A 25,250-nucleotide genomic window follows, 5' to 3' on the forward strand; every position below is an offset into this window, starting at 1 on the left:
AGTGGCGTTGTTGCGCCGGCAGCGGAGCCTGTGTCCCCTGCACGCAGAGTGGGAGCGGAGCCGGGGAAGCAGCTGGAAAATGCCCAGAAATACTTTCACAGCGGTCAAGCCCGGAGATCCCTGACTCCCCTCCTTCCCTCCCCCGCCCCCGCCCCGCTAGCCCCATGGCCTGGCACCCCGCGTAGCCCGGCCCGCGGGCGCGGGGGTGCGAGGGAGCGTGTGTGCGTGTGTGTGTGCGTGTCAGTGTGTGTGCGTGTGTGTGTGCCGCACCTGCCGGGCGATGCCAGCGGCCGGGCTGCCCGCCGGGGCTGCGCCGCGGCTCGCTCTCGCCGCCGCCGCCGCCGGCCGCCGCCGCTGCCTGCGCTGGGCATGTCTCTGGGGCCGGCGGGGCCCCGGCTCCCTCCGCTCCTCGGCTTATGGACGGCGGCAGCGGCAGCAGCAGCGCTAGCAAGCAAGCGAGCAAGCAACCTGCACCAGGACTGCGCGGAGGAGTGGGAGCCCGCGATGCTTTGGCCTCAGTACTTTTCCTTAGCCTGTCTGGCTAACCAGGGCCATTGCTGCCGCCGCTGCTGCTGCTAGACACACAACACACACCAACATCAGGAGGGGGAAAAGTAAGGGAGAGAGGAGAAAAAAAAAAAAAAAATCCCAGGAAGATGGCGCCCACCAAGCCAAGCTTTCAGCAGGATCCTTCCAGGCGAGAACGGTAACACTTTCTCTTTATTGAACCTGCAGCAGCAGCAGCCGCAGCAGCGCCGGGCCGGGCCGCCGCCGCCGGGGGCCGGGGCTGGCTGCCATGCCGGGGTGGGGGGACCTGCCGCCGGCACCCGCTGCTCGCACAGCCGGGCACCGGGAGTTCCTCCTAGGGCGTACCGCCAGCCGCACGCACACACACACGCACACAGGCGCGCACACACAGACACAGACACACAGACACACACACACACAGGGCGAGCCGCGCAGCAGCAGCCCCGCTCCGGCAGCCGCACTGCCGCGGCTTGCCGGAGCCGGTGTTTGGCGGGGCGCGTTGGCGAGCGGGCGTGTGTGTGTGTGTGTGTGTGTGTGTGTGTGTGTGTGTGCGCGCGGAGGCGGGAGGCCCCCCCGGGCGGCCCCCGCCGCTCGGCGGCCCCGGGGGCGGCGGGGCGCCGCGCCAGGCCCGGCTCGCCGGGCGGAGGGGCCGGCCCCGCCGGTGCGGTTCAAGTGCGGCTAGGCCGGAGCGGGGGGGCCGCGCCGCCAGCTGCGCCCGCGGGGCTGCCCGGCCCGGCCCGGCCCCCCCGCCCCGCAGCCGCCGCCGCCGGGCGGGCCGCGGGTGCCGGCGCCCCCCGGAGTGGGCAGAGCGGAGCCGGTGCGCGGGCGGGCGGGCGGTGCGCGGGGCCCGGGGAGGGAGGGAGGCGGGGGCCGGGAGGCGGGGGGGTCGCGCTACCCCCCGATTGCCTCCCGGCCCGCCGCCTGCCCCGTGTAGTTTTGTTGGGGGAGAGCGCTTGCTATTAATCCGCTCTGCTGGTGACACGAATTGCCCGTAGCGGATTTGTTCTAGTAAAGTGAATCTTTCTAGAAGTGACTGGTAGGAAACAAGAGTACAAGTTCATGTGATGTTACTTTGTGATTCTTACAAAAGTATTCAAAGCTCCATTGCTACACTGCGATGAGATGTATACCCAGAAGGAGAGCAGCCAGAGGGTTTGGGGTGGGCTTCCTCCCTCCCACCCCCCCTTCAGCGTTACAAGTGAACTTGAGGGTAAGGGGCGAGGAAGGTTCCTGGTTAGTTGTAAAAATGGAAATTAACATTTAGACAGCTTTTAAAAGTAGCTGGATCATGTGTTACTCGGTTTATATTTCACAGCAGAAGTAAGTCTGAAAAATATTTAAACAAAAGTAAAGTCTGGGGAATCAGGCTCATTTTAATCTTAATTTCAAACTTATATTTTTTAGCATGAGCAGCATTTCTAGTACAACTTCCAAAACCCACAGATTTTATCTAAATAGCTATGCCATTTTTCCTAAGGAAGCAGACTGCCCGGTATCAGAAAACCATACATTTCGTATTCGCCACTGAAGTGTTAGTGTGGCTGTGTTAGATGCATTAGTATTAACTGTTGCACTTTGACAAGGCTATATTGATATGTAGCAGAATTTGGAGATACGTGTAATGGGAAAACAGTGCATCCTCAGAAGTCAATGACTTAACTTACAGATTTTCATCTTCAACTATAAATTTTTTTTAAAAATCTCCATTTCAGTGGCTGCAAAGGCATTTCTGCTGTGTTAATAACACTTATAGCAGCAAGCTTTTCTCCTGCAGAGTTCTTTGTTGGAAAAACAATTTGTATCAATAAGTCCTGTCCCCCCCAACACACAATTCTTCTGACTTCTTTCTGAGAATGGTACTATATTAGTGCTAAGTGTATTTGCCAGGATAGCTTCAGTAATCTCTCCAGCAGAAGCATATTTGTGTGCCATTTTGGGAATTTCTCTGAGATAGGAATCTTGAAGATAGAATTAATTTCTAGGGGAAACTTCATAGCCTGTGCATGAGTGCTTTCTTTATCACCTGTCTCCATTTGGCATTCGGAGAAGGTAAATCAAAGTGCGCGATTTGTTATTCTGCTCCACTTGAGAGCTGAACTAAATAACACTTGGTCTGAAATTCTGATTGAAGTTGTAGGAGGATATACTGTATTTAATTTAATGCCCTTTAATAGCATCTTCTTGTTCAGCTCTGATGCTGTCATTTTAAAGGTTGGATCCGAGTAGTTTTTCCCTGTAGGGAGTGGGAGGAGTAATCATTTCAGAGGAAAAAAGTAGTCTAAATTCCTAGAACACTAATAGCCACAAACTTGGCCTAGTGTCCAGGCAGTTGTTTTTTGCCCTTAGGGTTCACTTTGTTATCACTCTTTACAATGCTCTGAACAGTTTAGGTATAAATATTACATGTAGAAGTTGATGACATTTTTTGTAGCAGAAGTAACAGCAATCTGTTTGTTCTTTAAAAAAAAAAAAGTTTTGGAGAAGATCGATCAATGCTTCAATAAACAGGGACTCATGTACGTTTTATTAAAAGTTATGTAGCGCGCTCCTGCAGTCTTGCATGTCGCTGTTTATTTGAGCTGTCTTTGCACACATCCTTTCAGCTGTGTGCGCCGAGCTATTTGAAATACAGGCGCATATCAGTTACTTAAGGGGTTTTGCAGTCTCTTCTTAGTTACTGCTTCAGTAAACTAGTTCTGTGACGATCTCTGTGTGCCTTCTTTGTTTAGTCTTCACTTCCACAATATTTAGGTAGATTGTGTTATATTTGTCAAGCAAGAGGTTAGTGATTACAAAACAAATGTAAAAAGTAGTAGTCTCTGACGCAACCAAGCACTTGAATTGTTTTGAAACTTTTTTTCAGCTGTTTAGGTTTTTTGAAGAATGTTTGAAAAGTTACACACTTAGATTTGTTTGCTTTTCTTTTAAACTATGAGTGTTAGCAAATTTTACAGTTACAGTAGCAGTTTAGGGTTTTTCAACTGTGTGGATATATAACCAAGAAAATTAAATAGACAGAAGTGTCATGCATATGATATGCCAGCATTGATTTGTAAAGCATATCATAATATCAAAGTGCTATTGGTTTAAAGTGAAAGAGAAAAAAACCTTTATTTTGGCATTTCTTTCTAGAGCATGAGCTTAAACGTAGCAGTGATAAATGATGATATGCATTGTCTAACACTTGCTTTTATATAAATAGCTCCAGAAGATTGCTTAAATGATAATCGAAAATATGAAATAGGGTGGCCTTCATATCACAAGGCCAAGGGTCTACAAATGGAAAAACTGAAATAATGAAATATTTCCAAGGCAACAGACTGTCAACAAGAACAGTAATGCATGGGCATATCATAGAGCTACCAGAGAGGATATTAGATCTTATAGCTCTAGAGCCAGGAGTTATAATGACCTTTATTAAATAGAGCCCTCCCACATTACAACAATCTTTCCGATTTCTGATTTATGGATTAGCAGTCATACTACTCTTCATAATTTGAAACATTCTCCCACCATATTTGATTTGCTGCATTTTTCTCCACTGGAATCATACATTATTTAGAGCTTACGTGAGAGTATTGATCAACAAAAGTTACATTACATATTTGCAGTAACTAATGGGATTCTGAATAACAAGGTTTTGTCTGCAGCACTGTTTCTACAGTCTTTACAGCACAACTGTTTTTTTTCTTACAAGTTATATCCGGTTAGCTTGTTTTGGACCAATTTAACAGCATTATATTCTAATGCTATCTTGTAAATAAGTTGTAAATAATTAGAGAGTTTTCTTAATGGATTAATACAGCACCCAGAACCATAGGTATTTTTAAGAGCATATCAGGATATATTGTCAACATCCATCTCCTTTTATTAGCATCTCACTTGAATTTTGGAGTCTAATATACTGGCACTTTCAAATCATGTTTGGTTGAAACTTGGCACACAAGTTGCCAGCCCAGATGGGAATTTTACTGCGAGAGTGATGTAAAACAGTTGTTGAAAACTGACATTCTAGGCATTAGTTTCATCAGCATCCTTCCTAAAAAGTACAATGTTTAAATAAATGTTTGTTTCATAAAATGATCTTTATACCCTCGTTATTGGAAAATGTATTCTAAGATAAGAATTTTGAATAACTGATACTGACCATGAAAACTAACTGTTACCATTTTATTAACATATTGGGATTGATTCTGCTCCCATTGAGGTCAGTAAGATGAAGCCGTTTTACAAACGTGGCAGAATTTAATTTGATATCAATTAAGTAATTGGTTTTTTAGAATTTAATGTTTTGAGACCGTTTCCTGAAATCTCATCTCATGTGAATAAACCTTACATTCAGTCAGTCCATCAGATTCATTTTATGTTATTGTCACTAGTAGCTCTTGCAGGTGTAAAAGCACCTCATGTGAGATGAGATTTCAGCATTAGTCACGTTCTTTCAAAATGAATCAAGTGAACTTGTTCTGCAGGATATCAGCCTGGAAATTTGTTTTTATATTTTAAACATAAGATATTTTTAAGGTACATAGCCAAGACTTTGCATTTTCACCCCAGTCATTTATTTCTTTGGTTGGTTTGTTTGTTTGTTTATGCTTAATGTTTGGCTTTTTTTTTTTTTTTTAAGAAGCTGCCAAAGATTTATGGCCATGAGAGAAAATGTTTTGAAAATTCATTTCATAATAATTGCATTTTTTCAGAAGAGGCAATTTCTTTCTATGTAATATTTATAAGGCTACTGCATGTTATCTTTAACATACAAAGTCCCATTAGTGCGAATGAGGTGCGTGACTTTTTGTTTAATAGGACTTTGCATAATAAGGACAATTTGTAATAATATTGCATTTTGCTGCATAAGAAGATGTGCCATAGTAAGAATATAATGGTTGCTGCCATGTCTTATATGACTAGGGCATTGTTCTGTGACTAGCTCGAGCAGTAGTTATGCAATACACAAAGTCCTAGTCAAATGAATAGGACCGTTGTGCCATTGATTTGAACAGGACTTTGAGTAGTAAAAATATTCGTTAATTTTGTATGCTATAGTAGTATATTACACAGGACAAGGAAGGTACGGTAAGGGTAGGATAGTATTTGTGTCTGTAACTTGGCAGAACTGGACTGTGTCTTTGCGAGAATATTGAGTTCAAGTTGTACTTTAATCTTTAAAAAAGTCCCAAATGAAATTATGCATATAATTAAAGTGTACTACAGAGAATCACAAGCAAGGATAAAGTATTTTTACCATATAATTCAATACATGTGAATTTGTTCTCGGTGAGATCGCAATGACAAACTTTAACGTACTTAGTGAGAGGAGGAGTAAACTTTGCATCTGTGTATTATTATAAAATGCGAAAGTCTTGAGATTCTCAAGTAAAAATGGAGTGGTCCTCAAGGAGATTCTGATCTCAGCCTGCTGCAGCTAGATACTGAGAGTTATGCCAGCCTTACCCGGCACTCTGCATGCAGGCGAGAGTCAGGTACATTAAAGAACAAGTGATATGTAAGCAAGAATTTCAAACGGATTACTGAAAGCAGAGTTTTGAAGATTTGTTACAGGCTATTTTCACTCGTCGGTCGTATCTTGTCATTTGTCTGTTCTAGGGAACTTCTCACTGATGTCACACAATGTCTGAAGAATACTTTAATATTAATACTGAGTATTTTTGTAGATATGTTTCTTTATACAGCCTAGTGTGCTTCGAAAGGTCTGTAAACACTGTTCTACACATTTTACTGATGAGATAGTTACACCAAAACATTTTTGAGAACTAGCAGAAGTGGCAGAAGATGTCAATGTTAGCGCTAGGAATAGAATTCCAGCCCCCATTTTGTCTCTGTATTCAAAGATTACAGTGCCTTCGTTAGAGGGATTTACATTTCTTTTACAGGCAAAACCTCCACTGAAATAAAGTGGTTTCAGAGAATGGCTTGATTGCAATTTAAAATTAGCTGTTAGCTTGATATATAATAGAAGTTCAACGCTTATGTTAAATAATTTAAGTGGAAAAGTACTGTTCCATTACCTGCAGGCATGTTAGGTTTACATATGTATATAGTGAACTTACAGGATATAGTCTGAATAATATGTATGTATGTAATCTACAATAATGTCCCTGGGGCTTGGATTTTCTGAAGAGCCTGTTGGATTTAGGCATCCAACACATACTGCATTTCAGTGAAATATGGGCACCTAAATCCTATAAGCCCCTTTTAAAATACTTGCCTGGGAATTTTGTCTCCAACAGGAATTTAGAACAGGCTTCATTACACATTACATTGTTTTAAACTGAATTTTATCGAGTAATGAATAGTCTTTGAACAGTCATTTTGGATTAAACCCTAAAGGGTTATAGTTTCCTCGAATTTAGGCACAGAAGTAATACATTTATATTATGACGGGGGGGGGGGGGGGGTTCCTCTTGCTTACTCGTCGTGTTTGAAGGTCATGTGCAAATTCACATTTACGATCAGTTTACTCACAGACGAGGCTTATATGAGGTAGATGGCTCAGAATTGTCCTGCCAAAGCTGTAATTCATTTAGCAAAAGTATAACATACCAAATTTTAGAAGAATGCTTGTTAGAAAGATGTTTTTTCTTAGAGATGATGGGAGGCAGAATTTGTTACTTTGTGGGAAAAAATGTAAGTGGGCAGTCTTCACAGATGAAGGCTGAGGTCAATGGAAAGAACTGAGTGACTGAATCTGTACAGTGTTGGCAGCAGGATTAAAAAAGAAAAAAAGTCTTTAAAAGAGAATAGCTGCCACTGGTACTTATCCTTCAACCTTCACAGCTTCAAAAAAAGTAGCTGATTTTATTTGTCTGACTATAGTTAGATGTAGGATTGGCATGTTTGCTTCACCTTTGCATAAATTGCTAACAGTATGGACAGGAGGTTCTCAAAAAAACCTGCACTGTAAAAAAACAAAACTGTTTTCTCTTGGTAGGTAACAAATAGAAGATGAACATAACAAGAGAAACAAATGCTTTGGGCTAATTTATTTATTCATTCTTTCTGATTTGCTGTTCAGTTTTACAACAAAACTTTCATTTCTTGTGGAAAATCAAAAGTACAGTAATTTTTTTCAACGGCTGAATGAGCTAGATAAATGGTACTCAAGTAGCAGTGTTTGAAGGATCCAAGTAGTTTACTAAAGTATCTTAATTAATTGGATGTTCACTTTAATAGTGAGGTTTCCTGTTTGGAGTCAGTGCTCTGTAACAAGAACATATATTTGATACGTAAATTATATATATGATTTCAGAGGGCCCATTTTTATTCAAGATCTGGTTTTGCTAAACAACTGTTTTGGATTAACAAACAAAAAGAAATAAATGGAGGTGACAGAAAATACAGACTTCAGATGAGAAGCATGATACAAAAGATAAAGCAGATTCCAGATCTTTCAAACATAGATGCTGTTCCTTTTATCAGTCACTCTACTTACACTCAAATTTCGAAACTAAGAGGTGCCGTCTTTCCTTTTATTCCTTTGTTAACAGGAAGAAAAATGCTTCTCCACAGAACTGAGATTTGGAAACTGTTATTCCATGCTTTCTGAGGGCAGTTTTTCAAATTTTGTTTTTGTATCACTTCTCAAGACCAGAATAGGAGACCGCAGGATGTAGCAAACACTGCAAATCCCCTCTTCTTCCCCCAAAAATTATTTGACATACTGAATGTGCATCTTTAGGAACATCCAGTATTTAGATTCTGGTTTTAGGATTCCTTTTGGAGTGGTGATTTTTTTTTTTACTTGTTTCTTAATGGTTTTGTGATACTACTGCAAAAAAGTATTCAAGTCCTATTCATGACATTTTTTTCTTGTGGCAATTATCATATATTACAATATTTGTTCAGTTCAAATAGAAACAAAACCCAAAATGATTAAGGGAAAAAGTGTCTTTTAACTGACAGAGAATGGCAGAATATTCCACCCGAAAAGGAAAATTAGAATTCTTCTGGGTTTATTCTGCTATTCACAATTCACTAATTGTGAGGAAAACTTTAAAAGATTTTCCACTGACTTGTCTACATGTATACTGCAAAGTGTAGCCATATGTTGTATGTTAGATAGACACAGTATATGTATTTGCTTGAAAGGAAATAATGCTAGTTGATTGTCTTCAGCAAGCTATAAATGTCTTACTTTAGATAAAGTTAAATGTAAATACATGCATTGGAATGGTGATTTTTTTTCCTCTAATGCTGTGAGGGAAAAGTAGGCTCATCCTTTTTTTTGCACATTTTTATTGTTCTGTGTAAATGTAATTTGTTAATCCTGTGAAATTTGTCATAGATAAATTTGCTTGGATTATCTTGTCACCACCGTATCTGCATTCTTTTGTTCATTGCTTATTCATAATTTAACAGTCTGGCAGTGAGCCTTTTTGGGATGCTCACAAAAGATATATGACCTCTACCAGCTGCTACTATAACCTGCAGAATGCACAGCAAGACATTAGAAACGTGAGGATTCCTCTACTGATTAAAGTGCTCTTCATTTAAACAGTCTGTTCATAAGAATCTCAGGAATCTTTGTGGATAGCAGTTTTGATTTTTCTTTTCTCACAAAATTAGTTCTAACATGTTTTTTTTCCCCGAGTGGGAAAACTAACATTGAATCTTAAGATGGTGGTGCTTTGCTTTCAGATGGACTAATGGAAATTAAATCCCTCATTATATATGCATATGTATACACAAGTGTGCATGTGCATATACACATTTGCATATATCTACCTATCTCTTACCTATGCATGTGTGTGTGTATATATATGTATATATATATGTATTTCCTGCAATTTTAAAGTGGGAGAAATTAGTGCCCATGTGTATCTTAAAAACTAACTGTTCTGTTAGAATATTTTTCAGCACATATTATTATCCAGTACTAAGTTGCAGAAGAGTTGTCTGATTTAACCCTGCTTTAGCCCCGGCATCTTACAGATTGTATTGTGTAAATACTCAATATTATACAGTACATGAAAGACATTAAATAGAATGTTACTTGAAGTGTAACAACATTTTAGATTTTCATTATTCTCCCGACTCAGTTTAGCATATAAATTTTTTCCCCTTTTTACTTTTTTTCTTCTTATCTGCAGATCAGCTTGTGAGTAATGGCTAGTTTTTACCTCCCCTTTGTGCTGGCACATGATTATAGTTCAAAATAATTCATTGCTAATCCATGCAGTATTGGTTCATCTCCATCACTCTGTTTTGTGATTAGAGCCTCAGGCCTGTAAGAACATCCTTCTGCACAGTTTTCTATCCTGATTTTCTTTGACTGCAACCCATATTGTAAGTAGTTCTGTCATTAGTGTTCACCTACCAGTCTTTTTGCATTTTTCCAAAATGTATCGATTACAAGAAATTAATATTTTGGTGGGTTTATTTTTCAAAGGGTTATGAAAAATATTTGTTTTCCACTGCAGTAAGTCTCCAGCAGTGGTGTATATAGGTCTTGGTTCATCTCAGCCGATGATGGAAATCTGACTTGAGTTTCTCATTTTTCCGTAGCAGTCTGAATTTCCTGTGTACATTACATTACATTACATTGGGTGCCTCAAGAAGTCCAGGATCTTAAAAAGAAACACTGTGTCTTTTTGAAACAGACTATAGTAGAATAGTAATTACAGTTTTGTCATTTTTAACACAACATTTCAAACAGAGCTGGTGTAAAATAAAGCTGATGGAGGAACTTTTAAAATATATAGGGCCTTGTCCTACTATGATCACTCTGGGTGAAGTAATTGTTTATTGGGTCAGATATGAAGTGATATGACGTTAGAGCTGGGTTTATATGATATAATGATATCATACCTTGATCAGATTTAAATTTAATATTTCCAGATTATAAAGCAAATCCATCATTTTACTTCACACCAAATAATGCTAGTTTTATGAGAAGGTCATCTAAAAGATTTTTCAAGACTTTGTTTCAGCATTGAGTAGTCCTGTGTTCCTTTTAATAATTACTTTCATCTCATTGTAGCCGTGTGTTTGAAAGTGTAGGTCAATAAGGATGATCGCATTCAGAATTTCATGATCTGTGTAGTGGAACAAATTGAAAGCAAAGCCTGTATCAATCACTGTGAAGGGAGGGTTAATTGTTACTGCTTCTCAAGCCTCTGGACAGATAAACCAGTAATGAAATACTTATTGCTCTGATATGTGAATGGTTAAGGATGAAACAATGGAAACAGAAGCAGTCTTCAAAGATAACCAAAAAAAAAGCAAAGAAAAAAGAATAATCTGGACTAAAGTAAGATACTGTATATTCTGTGTATTAACATTTTAAAAGTAATTTTCTTCATCTAATTTAGCCTTCTAGTAATGATGTAAGACAGCAGAATGTATTAGGTTTCTAAAGTGAATATAAAATATGAATTTAAAAGCTTTTATTATGCAAACAATTTAAAATGGTTTACGTGAAGTCTGGACCTTAGGTAAAAGTAACATTTCTAGCATTAAGTGTTTTCTTTTCTTTTCTTTGTTTTTCATTTGTGGTACCATTGAGTGTTTTTTTTTTTTCCTTTCTTTAAAAGCACAGCTGTATTTACTGAATTGAGTATGTTTTGTTTTCTTGTGAAGTCATTTTAAAGCATTTTGTCTACAGCCAACCAGGACTCTAAGGGAGTGTTTAAAGATAGAAGCAGCAAAATAAATATGAGTGCAAAAACAAATTATGATATTACAGTAAACATTTAACTGTTTCTAGAATGTGAACTTAACATTTTAAACATCTGTTAGTTACTTATATGTTGAAATATATGCAAAAATATTTAGCCAAATTGAAGTCTTAGGCCCATGACAATCATCTCAACACAGTGGGTAGTTCTGAAAATTAATGAGAATGATAATACTGTAAAGACTGTTCCAGAGTTTGCCCAAATTCATTATCTAAGACTCTTGTTAAGAACATCTCAAAGAATTTTAACCAGGAAAATATATTAATGGTTCAAAAGCATTTTTCAAAACCGTGATTTATAAGAGTATAATGGAATTATATATGCAAGAGCTATAGTTAGAAACACAAATAACGCAGGAGCAGCACATTATGAAGGAACATTTTCCAATAACTAGGGTACTTGGCTTTGATTTTGTCCATAGGTGTCAAGCTTTCCTTATTGATTTATATTTTAGGATGGAAGAAATGAAAAAGTGAAGGCAACTTACAAAAAAACATATTTTTGACTCTTTGTTAGTTACTTAATGAGGCCTATAGCTGCTTAAAAGCTAAGTAAAGTAATTAATAATTTTAGAACTGGGGTAAACGTCTTTTAGACAATCAAAAAACACTTTTAGGAGGAAGGGTGATGAGACACATCTTTAGATTTCTCTTCAGAATGTTAAGAATTTCCTGTTGCCTGTTTCCTGATGGGATTGACGCAGCTGTGTATCATATGGAATGAAAGAGGAAACGAGTGCCTGACTTTGTTTTACCCAAGTCCTTTATTTAAGAAAATGTATGTGTTGATTTTGCCTTTTTTTTAACAGATCACTGCTATGAATGCTATACACAAAATTATCCAAGTGGGAGCTAATTATAATTAATTTATCTATTTTCTAAGGGACAGACAATTTTAAGAACTAAAGTATATTAGTTAAGAATATTTTTTTTTCTTCCTTTTTTTCCTGTGTGCAATAAAAAAGAAAGCAGAATGCTTGGAAGATTACTATGTCATTTCCATTTGTATTTTCAGAAGTCATTGATAGATAGAAGTGTGTGTGAGTATGTGTATGTGCATGTGTAATCGATGGAAAACAGATCAGTTTATAGAGTTTCTTACTCATTTTGGCTGTGCAATCTGTAGCACATCTACAAAACAGTTTTCATGGGAGAAGTGAATGCAAAATAGAAAGGAACGGGAGGATTCAAAATGCTTTTTAAACAGTAATTTTGATCTAGACTGTCCCACTTCATGTACAGATTCTTTGAAGAGAATTCAGGATGGGAAACTATTAATTAAATTTTTCAGTAATTTCTTTCTATAGTGAGAGAAAGCTTAGCAGAAGGCAGCTAACCTGGTTAACTGATATGGGAATGCGTGAGGAAAAGGAGATGGAGATCCGCAGCAATGGGGCCACCCTTCTACTTGTAGCCCAGTTTCTGGCAGAGTCAGGAGCTGTGTCTTATAAAGTTGTGTAATACTCAGTTCCAGTCAGAATTCATACTGCCGCAAACATATTAACTTCTGCTCAGAAGGCTGTATAAAGCAAATTCAGTTGCTATACAAAAAGCCCTGGGCATTGCAATCACATGAGTAAAGCAGCTTCTTAGCACCATACTATAGCCATATGCTACGAAAGCAGAAGCAAACACAAATGCAGAGTGCATTGCAGTGATGGGCAGTAGTGCTAAGGGCATGTTAAAAGGCAGAGCAGAGGCATATGCGACTAAGTGGGGTGATCCCATTGGGTTGCTTCTGAGACTGTCTCTCCACGCAAGATACGGACTTCTAAATCGTTATGTGAATTGTGCTTTAAATCTTAAGTTACAATCCTCTCAACCTGTCAGTCAGATGTGAAAACAGTTGACCATGTCCCTGTTCTTTTTGCCCTGTGACTTCTTGGCAAATGTCCTCTTTCTGCTGTCTTTGAATACTTTGATCACTTCTTCAGTGCATCCTTTCGAGGATCTTTCTCATTCACTATCCAGCTTTGTGTGGGAGTTCTGCAACACGTTGTCTCTCAGCCGCCCCCTTTTTTTCCCTCATTCTGCTCTTTATCTTTGCATAATCCTATGTGGAAACACAATTCAAGTATCATCTCTTTGCAGATGATTCATAGGCTCATGGTATTTCTATCTCAATGAAAATGTAGTCTTGCTTCTCTGTCATCTCCTCCTTTATTGCCTAGCTTAGACTCCCTTAGTCAAAACAGATCTCCTAGAGTTCTTTCCAAGCCCTCCATCTACTTTTCAGGATAACACTGCCATATTGCCTGTTAGGACAGGTCCGTAATTTGGCAGTCTCACTGATACAGACCTCTCCCTCATAGCTTAGCAATTAAAAAGGCAAGGAGAGTATTTGGTATTAGTAGGAAAGAAATAGAAAAACAAACAGAAAACATGACCATTGATATAATTATGCCAATCCATAAATCCACAGTGTGTGCGGTCTATGTATTGTGTGTACTTCTGTTATCATAATTTCAAAAAGGTACTGTCGTTTGAGAGAAGGGCATGAAGGCTGATGAGATATATGGAAGGAGTTTTGTCAGAGGAAAAGTGAAATAAAGTAAAATACTTCATCTTGGAAAAGAGATGACTGAGGGAAATTGGCTATAACATCATGCAAAGCCTCAAGAAGGCAATCAGGGAACAATTATTCATTAACTCAATATTATGAGAACAGGAAACATCCTGTATAATTCTCAGAAAACAGTTTTAAAACATTTAACAGAAATTGTTTTTTTGTTTTTGTTGTTTTGGGAGCTTTTTTGTGTGTTCCCTCTGTCCCCCCCAACAAAACATGCAATTGAATAATGGAATTCCTTGCCAAAGGGTGTTTTAGAGGTCAAAATATGAACAGGTTCAAAAATGGATCAGGCATTACTCTCTTATGTCTCTGAGGAGCTGTTAAATGTGACAGTGATGATGCACCTCAACTTCAGGAAGTTTTTACACAGCTGACTGCTGGATGCTGACATGGGATATCATGGAAAGGAACACTCTTTCTGTGCTGTATTTCTTTTACTGACCTAGTATAACTGTTCTGTTTTGTTCTTAAGTTCTTTGCATTCAGACTACATCTAAGTCTTGCAGGCTTTTTCTGCCTCACATCCCTGCTCTTTGTGTTTTCCTGCCTACTCTTCAGTTAAATGCTCATCCTCACTGCCATTGAAGATTATTCTTTCTCCAGTCATATCTGTCCAGAATCCTCTTAGAGAGATCATTTTCAGAGCAACAGACTGTCACTCTAACCATGTCTTTTTATATCCCAACTGGGCTTCCTCTCTGGTGAATGAAATATTAGTAAGTTGCCCTAAGTTCAAAACCTTCTTCACCCATCTATGTCTTACTGTTTCTCTTTGTCAAGGTTTCCCTTCAAGTTATAAGACCAGCCCTGTCGCCCATTTACTGTATTTGCAAACATGCATTTGTTTGATACCTTATGCTTGGACTAATACTCCTTCGTAACCTCACATTTTGAGTTCATCTCTCTTCCCAAGATGTTCCTTACCTGAAATGCCTACAAAAGCGTGACACCATCATGCTACTTATAACAAGATATCACTTCTTGTGATGCTAGCTGCTGTTGCCTTATTGCTTCTAAAGAGTTTCCTGTCTCTTATCTGATACTTGCACTGTAAGATTTTGGGGGCTAGGGACAGGGTTTTTGTCCTTTGTCACTTGGTTATCTAGTGGATGTGCGAGTACTACAGTTACTGCTGCTAACCTGAATATTTTTATCAATAAAAACAATTATTTCATGTATTACCAATCTTTACTTTTCTGTGTGCTTGGTTGATCTGGGGTACTGACTGCCTGTAAGAGGAAGTGTTGTCTTTTAAGTGGGTTGGGGTGTGGAAAACTGTTATGAGTTTCAGAGGAGATGGGACAAATTAATGACTGAGAAATCCACTGAATGTTACTCAATACATACCTATTTGAGGAAGTACCTGTACTGAAAATGATTGGAGACTGTGGGTGCATATCATATATACTGTCACTGTTTTTCTGTTGTTCCTTGCAACTGCTTTTGGGATTGTTGGAAATGGGATACAGGAAACATTGGTCTGACCCAGTACGCCTGTTCTTACATTGTTGCGTAGGATGTTTCTGGAAGCTGTAGCAAGTCTCTTTTGTGATTCTCTCTCTTAGAAAACTGTTGGAGAAAATGGCCTCAGCTAAGTAGTTTTGGCTAGTACTATTTTCAGCACATTTCGTGAATGGATATGAGATGTGTCACAGCTTAATTACACTGCTCCATGGCTTTGTCTCATGTTGATATGACTAAGAAAGGCCTTATTGGGACTGTATGGACAAGGTGCCATATGATGCCTTGAAAAAAAAAAACCGAGTCCCTGCTTTGAAGAGTTCATAATTTTAATTGCTGTTTGTTTTTCATTTGTTGGAAAGGGTTTTCTGTAACATAGTAGTTAATTTTACACTCATATTTGAAGTTTGATTTTTTTACTATCAAGCAAAGTGCATATTAAACAGGTTGAATTCAGTAAAATTAAATGCTTGGATATTACTTTGCTTGGTGAAACCCCAATGGCATAAAATTAATTGTGGTGATGACTTGAACATTGCAATGAACACATGTGAACGTCAATGTGTATTATACTTTTAAACTGGGATGCAATCTATTTTATACATGCTAACAGTAAACAAAACCAACTCATAGTGAGATGGACATTAGTTTAAAGGGCATATAGTTGAAGTATATATTGATAACTTTTGTCAAAGGTATGTAATATCAGTCCCCATATAATTCCTGTATTTATGTAATTTTTGGAGAAAGAACTGGTTCATAATAACTGTTTTCATAAATATGTAAGTTTGCATACTAGCAGAGATAGGTTATCATGTGTAAATTTAATTAATTATGTACATAAGTATTTAAAGTCACATTTTGCTGTTTTATCAGTGTTGACTTGGCACTATTAGAAAGGCTTCAGATTTATTGAGGTAGCAGCAGGTATACAGTTTGCACTTTCTAAGTTCCTCTAGCTTGAAGTAATTCCTCTCATGTTGATTTAAGGAAAGGGAGTCAAAAAGAAATTGAGTGTGGAATGCTGTTCATCGGAATGTTGATATCCATACCTAATTGTATGATGAAGATCTGATAAATAGATCTTGAATCAGCAGGAGAGATTTGGAGAGTTCCAGGAGGGGAAATTGAACTCGGATGGCCATGTTTCCTAGGACCTTGAGTGGGAAAATGGTGTTGGTGTTCTCAAAAACCATTGTACTAATACCACTGTGTAGACTTCTGAATGAGCTAAATACAACTCAGAAGCCTAAAGGAATATTTTGGAAGGAGAGTGAAAGGAAGCTTGATTTGTTCCACAGCATATTTGGAAGAGGAGGAAACACCCTGATTTATTTTCAGGTTTGAATGTGTATCACGGTCTTGGACAGAGCCTGGGTTTACTGTATGATGTCATGAGAGGCTTAGGCTATGACTTGCTCCAAATCACAGAACAGCTGAGGTTGGCAGGGACCTCTGGAGATCATCCAGTCCAACCCCCCTTCTGAAGCAGGGGGTCAGCTAGAGCAGGTTGTCCAGGACTATGTCCAGTTAGGTTTTGAATATCTCCATGGATGGAGATTCCACAAAGTCACTGACCAGCTTGTAGTGTTTAATCACCTCATGACAAAAAAGGTTTTCCTAATATTTAATTGGAGTTTTCTGCATTCCAGCTTGTGTCTTTGCCTCTTGTCCTACAACTGTACACCTCTGCAAAGGGTCTGACTCCATCTTCTTTGTAATGTTCCATTAGATAGCTGTAGAGAGAAATGAGAGCGCTCTTTCACCTGCTGTTCTTACATCTGAACAAGCCCAGTTCTCTCAGCCTCTCCTGGTGCATTATGTAGTGCAGTCCTCTATGTATCTTGGTGGCTTTCTGCAGTGGCTTGCTCCAGTGTGTCCCTGTATTTCTTGTACTTGAGAGGCCCAAACTGGACTCGGTACTCCTTTGTGTTCAGTTTTGGGCCCTCACTACAAGAAGGACATCGAGGTGCTGGAGCGTGTCCAAAGAAGGGCAATGAAGCTGGTGAAGGGTCTAGAGAACAAGTCTTGTGAGGAGCGGCTGAGGGAACTGGGGTTGTTTAGTCTGGAGAAAAGGAGACTGAGGGGAGACCTTATTGCTCTCTACAACTACCTGAAAGGAGGTTGTAGTGAGGTGTGGGTTGGCCTCTTCGCTCTAGTAACAAGTGATAGGATGAGAGGAAACGGCCTCAAGCTGCGCCAGGGGAAGTTTAGGTTGGATATTAGAAAAAACTTCTTCACCGAAAGGGTAGTCAGGCATTGGAACAGGCTGCCCAGGGAAGTGGTTGAGTCTCCATCTCTGGAGGTATTTAAAAGAAGGGTAGACGTGGTGCTTAGGGACATGGTTTAGTGGTGGACTTGGCAGTGATAGGTTAACAGTTGGACTTGATGATCTTAAGGGTCTTTTCCAACCTTAACAATTCTATGATTCTATGATGCAATCTCACAAGTGTTGGAAAGAGAGGAGCACCTGCTGCGTACAGTCTAGTTAATATAGCTCAGTATGTGGTTGGCCGCCTTTGCTGCAAGGCTGCACACTGATAAGGTTCACCATGGTCCTGAGATCTGAGGTTTCTTGTCGAGTATACCAACTCTGAAATTGTAGAGTATTCCAATAGGAAACACTAATTTTATGGATGTTAGTGGAATATAGTCAATTTGAATGTGAACTTTGCAACAAAAATGTTAAGGGCAGGTCAGTAACAGCAGTGATTTTGGGTGGCTGAACAAACCCTGTTTAAATGATACACCACAGCAGATGATCAATCTTCAGCTGTGATCAAGTTTGTTATATGTGAATATACTGAATATTGTGATTCAGGAATTGTATATTGAGTTTAAGGGATAGAAAATCACCTGCAGTGAAACAGTGGGAGCCAACATCTAGGACAGAAAGATTGAATCAGATTCTTTTAAAATGTTGGGGACCATAATAGATACTAAGATTATGGCTGTAGCACAGTCCATAAGTAATGAGCATCAGTTATTTTCTAGCGGGAAAAATCCCAGGAAGTTACTAATCAGTAGTCTTGTTTTATATCCAAAATGGTGCAAAACTGTTCTGGGAACTGTTCAATTCTGTTTGTTCCTCTTATATTTAACATTGTGGACAGGATTAATCAGAAATGGAAGCATGCTACAGACATTCATTAGCATCAGTGGTTCAGGCTGAAAGAAGTGTCTGCATATTCTTTTAATTCCTTGTAAGCTGTGCCTTGCGCATCAATAGGTCTCCTGCCACTTGAGATTTTTTTATAGTTACTACATGTATATCCCTAGGTATTCTGGAAGAAACCAAGGAAGTCAGTTCTATATTGTAGGCAATGATAGGTAATTTAACATAAGTGAGAATTTCTCAGAGGTCTGCTGACAGTGGATCTTGATAAAGCAGATGCTGGAAATGGACAATTAACAGTAGGAAGAAAAGTTTTACTTCCATAAAAAATGGGTACATGAGAAAACTGCAAATAACTTTTAAAAACTCATGAAAGTTGCAGCTACTGACATTTGGGTTAGCTATATCTGATGTGTCTTTAAGAGATATGTGATGCTTCAAGAATGGAAAAATAGAATTAAATATTAAAATTTCCCTTCATGGTGCAGGAATGTTTTAAATCACATTGGCAGTATAGAAATGCACAAAATAAAGTGGAGTGGATGAATAATTTTTAACAACTGCTTCCAGACATTAAAAAAGAGCTCCTGTGAACAGCCAGCACTTCAAAGCCTGATTTTTCAACCAGTGTTGCAGCTCATGTTGATGCCTATTATTGACCTGGAAACAGTATTACAGGAAAAGAAATCCTTTTTTTGTGGGAGCAGCAAGCTGCTGAAGAAATGCTTACTGCTTAAATGGGCAGCGTAGAGCCTCAAACATTATTTATAAGGGGACCATTTTGTTCTTGAGATGGATCATAAAGGATTACACTGGCTGCAGAACATGGAAGACCACTACTCTGCAGTCATATGATTTAATTTTTCAACATAGAACATGTTACAACACTTGCTTGCATGTCTGGTGCTTGTTTCTGTCCTTACAGTTGAAGCACTGTGCGTGTGTGTGGGAGGGCAGAGGGCTGAAAAGAAAGAAAGAAATTCTCAGGGCAAGCTGACCTTGGTGAATAAGGAAATGTCTTCATGAAGAAGAGGCAGTGTTTACTAAGGGACTGAACTTCTTTATTTGTGGAGCAGATGGTCCCAAATGGAATCCCTGAGGTGAAGAGTTGTCTTCTTCTAAGTAAAAGTATTATGGAGTTATTACAGAGTTGTCCAGAGCTGCACAGCTTTTTCAAGAAGGACCAAATCAGAGGTACTGAAAATTTATTCCTGTAACATGATGGCTGAATTGAGGGTAGAAAGGGAAGGTCTTCTGATCTGCGGAAGGAAAGAAAAAAAGGAGTGTTAGTCAGTGGGGGTAGCATTTTGCCTAGAAAGCTTTTTAGCCTCTGGGTGGAATTATTCAGGGCTGTATATGGTGTGGACTCTCCTCCTCACTTCTCCTCTTGATCCCATGAGCAAAATATATGCAATTTATCATGACAAAGGCATATCTGGCCATGCAGTGAGAGTGCACATGCGCTTCAGGTCAAAGCTCAGGGGTTGTGTGCCTGTCTCTGTATGTGACAAGATGGGGCACATTAAGTGACCAGTGTGGGGATCTACTTATTGCTCTCCATGTTCTTAAGGAACCCCAGACATGGACAAGGACAAGGTTGTAGGTCAGTTGAATGATTTGGTGAACTTGATTGCTGTCCAAATATTGGATACTCTAAGCTCTCTTATTAACGAAGGTGAAGGCAGGAGGCAAGATTGGGCTTATTACATTTTATCACAAAAGTATTCATTTGTAAAAAAATGGAAACCAGGATTTGTGAAGTACTGCTTGTTTCTCCATCAAACCAGTTGGACAGAAGAAGGTGCAGGTGGCTGACCAGGAATTACTCTAGGAAGCAGAAGCAGGACAGAGTGCAAACAGGAGACCAGGCCTTGAACACTCATTGATGTCCAGCAGTTGGTGGCTTATAGATGATACTTTTCACTTTGGAAGGTAAAATATACTATAATCAAAAGCTGTAATAAGCACCTTTAAAAAGAAAAGAAAATTGGTGTGCTTTCATGCTTTTTATGATTTCATGCTTTTCATGGCTTTTAAATTGGAGGGAGAAACCTGAACTCTCTTACAGGCGGACATTACAGGCCCAGCTCCCTGTTTGTAAATAGAAGTGTATCATGCAGGGTGGCATACGACATAGTACTAGTTTTATTTCATTTATAAAATTATTTCACATCAGAGTAAACTAAAATGATAATGCGGTTTCACCTATGTAGATACCTTGTCTGAACAGGTATTTTTAATTTATTTCCTTAGTCAAATGCTGGTGATGGTGAAGTCAATGGCAATATTCCCATTGACCTCAATAGGATCAGATTTTATCCTTCTTTCACTGATAAACTTGGAAACATTGGACAGAGGAGGTAGGCTTGATGTAATAATAATAATCATCATCATCATCATCATCATCATCGGACATGCTAGGAGTTGTTGATCTTTGCACTTCCTCTTGGAAACTATGAGATGGGAGCTGCAGGCAATGGCACAGAGCTCGTTAAACTGAAGCCTTCTTTAACAAAAGAATAGGTGTTTTAAAAAATCTTGATATGGTTTTAGAGAACACTGAAACTGCTTTATAGCATTTAAAATATGTGGAAGCTATCAAGCTGCTGGAAACTTTCTGCAAGAAACAATAGATTTGTCATTAAAATGGCACTGCACAAACCACTTTATTAAGTGCTAATAAGATATTAGAAAGTGTGCCTTGTAATAATACCTGAGATACACCTCTCTTAATGAGATTGTTTTAAGATCAAATATTGACAGATATGTTTTAAACAGTGTTTGAAATTATGTCAAACTTGAAATTTATTGCCCCTGGAGAGCTCTTAAAAACTTTTTTTCTAGCAAACTCTTTGTTAGTATAAAGTAATGGATTCTGAGAGATGAAATTTGAGTATTTAATCAAGAGAAAATCTCACTTTTGCGTAGGGCCAGCAGCTTTAAAACCATAGAATTTTGAATGCTTAGAACTGAGTTTTAACTCTATGGTGCGATTCAGTAAAAAAAGTAATTGTCACTGTACGTTTCACCACATCAGAATTTTTAAGATAGTGTCATCAGCTGCCTTGCTGACACATGTAAGGTGTTAATTGACTTTATTTATTTGAGTTCTTATTGAACTATGGATCATTATTTGTCCATAGAGATAGCAAAACAATTAATCAAGAAAATGTAGTGTTGAGTTAACTTTTGGTAAAGTAATACCACTTGTGTAGAACTGAGCTAGAAAATTAATGATAAAAAGATAAAATTATCACTCTTGATGAAAGAGAATTTATAAAAAATAGTTCACTGGACGTCTCTTTACAAACTAAAGGTGATGAAATTTATGAAGCAGACTGAAGTTCTACATTTAGGACAATATGGCTATAATATATGTAAAGAAATCCTGTCAATTGTTTTGTGTTTGGTGCGAAGTTTTTAATTTCTCAAAAAACTTGCAACTCAGATATGTGTTTTCACATATTCAGGTTTTATGGTTAAGACTAAATAAGTTAAGATGGATAAATAAATATATATATTATATATACTGAAGATACTCATATAAATAAAGGCAGTACTTGTGTAATAGATCCAGCTATTAACAATGGCAAAGAAAAGTAGTAGTAAGTCCATCGCAAGTAATTCCCTTCCCAGGAAGCACAAAGCTTCTCTTAGAGGGTGTGACTCAGTGAGTGGGCAAGAGGTGTGTGGCAGAATATGCTGTAATGGAGTTGTCAGTGTTTACACTGATTTTACTTATTGGAAGGGTGTTCATTACTGCTGTAGTGATGAATTTACTACTGTACGATGTAAAATAATTTGGCAGATGTGTTTTGTATAGATAAATTAATATAAATCAGACCTAAATGGTACTTGAGAACTTAGCTGTACAGCAGAAATATACTAAAACTTTTTAAAACTTTCAGTGGATAATACTAGTTTAAAGATTAGAAGAAGAAGCTTCAGGATGTCTGTTGCTGGGCAGCATTTTGCTTGTGCAGAAATAAATAGATTGCTGCATTTAAGAAGTCAGTTAATTTATCTGAACTGATTAAAAGGGTGGAAATAATTAAATTGATTAAACAAAATAAAAAAAGGTTAATATTATAACAATTATCCTGGAAATTGAAATTAACTCCTGAAATATTTTTATTTCTTATCTGTAATAGTACCTAGAAAAACCTAATGGCAGTTCTAATGTAAATGAGGTCAAGTACTCATAGCGTCAAAGAAGGAGTTTATATATATTCACAAAAATAATTGGAGTAGCGTTAGGGAAGGCCAGCTTATCAGACATACTGAAAATTCTTACCAACCATGGGGTTTGAGGGAAAATCTGTGCGACTCTTAACTAATCTTGTGCATAGATCAAAATCCAAGCCTATCCAGAGTGATTTGATTTGATCCGCTGATATTAAAATGTTGAAGAGAGCAGCAGTATCTAGTGTTCTTCCATTTAAAGTGGATTCAAAAGTAACAACAATGTCAAAATGATTGAAATTTGCATTTTCCAGGCTTTAGGATCATACTGGGAATATCAGTGTGGATTAGTCGTGAGCTCTCTTTTCTCTGATAGAAAGTATTCAGAAAAAAAAGGTGTAAACGGTGAGTAATTTTTTGCCATTAGTTATATCCAAACAATTCCACTGGTGTTAATGAAGTTGCAGAGTGTAATTGAAAACTGAAATTGGCCCTCTGCTATTGACCTTAAATATATATTCTGAAAATGTTTTCTAGGAAAAATAAATTAGTTCTACTAATAATTCAAGAAAAAGATGGGATTTGCTTAGCTCTAGGTTACAGTCTTGATGGGGTGAACGCATTTTTGCCTCAAAGTTTTGTGATTATTTGATTAATACACTGGTGTTGATTTTCAGTTTATCAGTGAGATGCCCCCAAGAAGAAGTGAAATTGGAAAAAATTGATTAATTGCTGCTTATAATTAAACACATAGAAATTAAAAAAGAATAGTATTGATATTTTATTTTATTTTAATGCTGGACTCGTGGGAGACAAGATTAATTGAAAGGAGAAAGAGAAGCAAGCCCTTAAGGCTGGATAATGTATTGCTTTCAATTTCACTTGCTAGTATAAACAAAGCAAATGCTAAAGTTGCCCAAGAAATTGAAACTTGGGTTTGCAGATATGTTTAAGTGAAAATCTTCAGTAAGTCTTAGTAAATGATATTAAAATTGCTAAGTTAAGAGAAATGCTACTTTAAAGCAAACAAATAAACAATATTCTCTGTTGAACAATTATTTGAAGTTGCAGGGTAATATTTTCAAAACAGCCAAAGAGGTTCAGAACCTGAAGTTTCATTTTCAGATATGATTTATGGACACAAACTTTAATCTCATTGAAAAGGACAAAGATGTGTAAACACTTAAGGGCCTGTTTTGAAAAATGGGACGTCGGTTTCCCAGTCACTACTATTTTTAATTGTTGTCCACTAGCAATAAAACCTCATTTAGGTTGTGTTTTCCGTAGAAGAAAATGATGGTAGCACAGACCTCATCCAGTTTTCAGTAGAAGTTGGACTGGGTTCTTTATTTTTGCCAGAAAGGGATACTTTTGAAAGAAACAAGTAAATTCTTTGAAGATGTGAAAACCTGATCCCAAGTAGTAGATAGTGAAGGGTGTCAAGATTTCGCATGTGAACATTTAAAGCCTAATAACAATATGTGCAATATGCAGATACGGCAGGTTGAATTTTAAAACCAGTTCTGTATTATCATGTGTTTTTAGGCAAAATAAATTCAACATGCACTGGTGTTCTTCTGAGTGTGTGATGATGCTGCAAAAATGATCATCATACACATTGTTCCTGTTGTAGAATGCGTGGTCCAGCCTTTCAAATCCTTACATTTCTACTTTTGATTTAGTATCTAAGTACAGGGATCCTACCCAATTAAAGATTTTCAGGATGACTCCTATATTTAATGAATGAGTGCTCAGTGGCAACATATGGTATGCCAGAACATAAAGTTGTCCAAAGAACAGAGCATCCATTTAATATTTATTTAAAATTTAAATAGGCAAAATCTGAAATGAATGCAGTGCTACAAAATGTAGAAGAAGTAGGCCTGGGGTATAACTTTGTGTTAAATATTTGCCTTAATTTAAGGAATTTGTATACCTCTGTAATGGTGATCTGTTTTATCCTCACCATTCAGAAGCAAGCAGGCAGAAGGCTTTATTTTAGAATTTTTACATCACCATCTAGTCTTTTCTTTTTATTACTTCAGGTGCATGGTACAAGTTTATTTTTGCTTGTGGCTAGGGAAGTTACTGGATGCCTCCCCAGAAAGCTGGCTGTCCCCGGAGCCGATGGAGACATTCTATTCTGCCAGCTCCTAGGGTCAGGGAATCACTCCGCTTGCAGGAGCACCTGGCATTTGTCGTGGAGGACATTCCCTTATTGCGTTCAGACCACGCCATGATTGCTTTAAATACTTCAGATTAGTGTGTACCAAAAAAGGGAGGAAGAATCCCTGACAAGCAGTGTAGTATTAACAGAGCTTTGTGAAGCTATACTAAAGATTGCTGAAGAGTGGCTTTTCTTCTGTCATGACAGAGGTACAATAATTCCATACTTGTACATTCCTAATTGAATTTTACTTTGTAATGTGTCTTGGAGCATCATTGCTGGCCAATTCAGGCCTGCATCAAAGCTCACAGAAGTCAATCAATGGAAGGACTCTCAGTGACTTCAAGTGATTTTGGATCATAGTCTAACTTTCTTAAAAACTCTCCTTCAGTGGTAGCTTTGATGTGTTTAATGTTATTAACTAGGCTTGAAGAGTACTAAAATCAATACATTTTACTTCGATTTTTGTCTGATAAATTATCAGGGTAGTCACTGCACTTACTAGATAGTGCCTGTGAAATGAGTCACA

General features: G+C 38.3%; 1 protein-coding gene across 4 annotated transcripts in view; it reads left to right on the top strand.

Annotated features, from left to right (window-relative positions):
• Positions 1-314: 314 nt before the first annotated feature.
• NPAS3 (neuronal PAS domain protein 3) overlaps positions 315-25,250 on the top strand; it is a 626,508-nt gene continuing 601,572 nt past the window's right edge. For all 4 annotated transcript variants that reach the window (XM_087747153.1, XM_087747150.1, XM_087747154.1 and 1 more), the window contains exon 1: positions 315-706. In XM_087747153.1, the coding sequence (XP_087603279.1) occupies positions 657-706 (50 nt within the window). In that variant the 5' untranslated portion in view covers positions 315-656. The remainder of the gene's footprint in view (positions 707-25,250) is intronic.

Source organism: Nipponia nippon, unplaced genomic scaffold (genome assembly GCF_047370975.1).
Source record: "Nipponia nippon isolate SJK-2023a ecotype South Korea unplaced genomic scaffold, ASM4737097v1 scaffold_11, whole genome shotgun sequence".
NCBI classification, from domain to species: Eukaryota; Metazoa; Chordata; class Aves; order Pelecaniformes; family Threskiornithidae; genus Nipponia; species Nipponia nippon.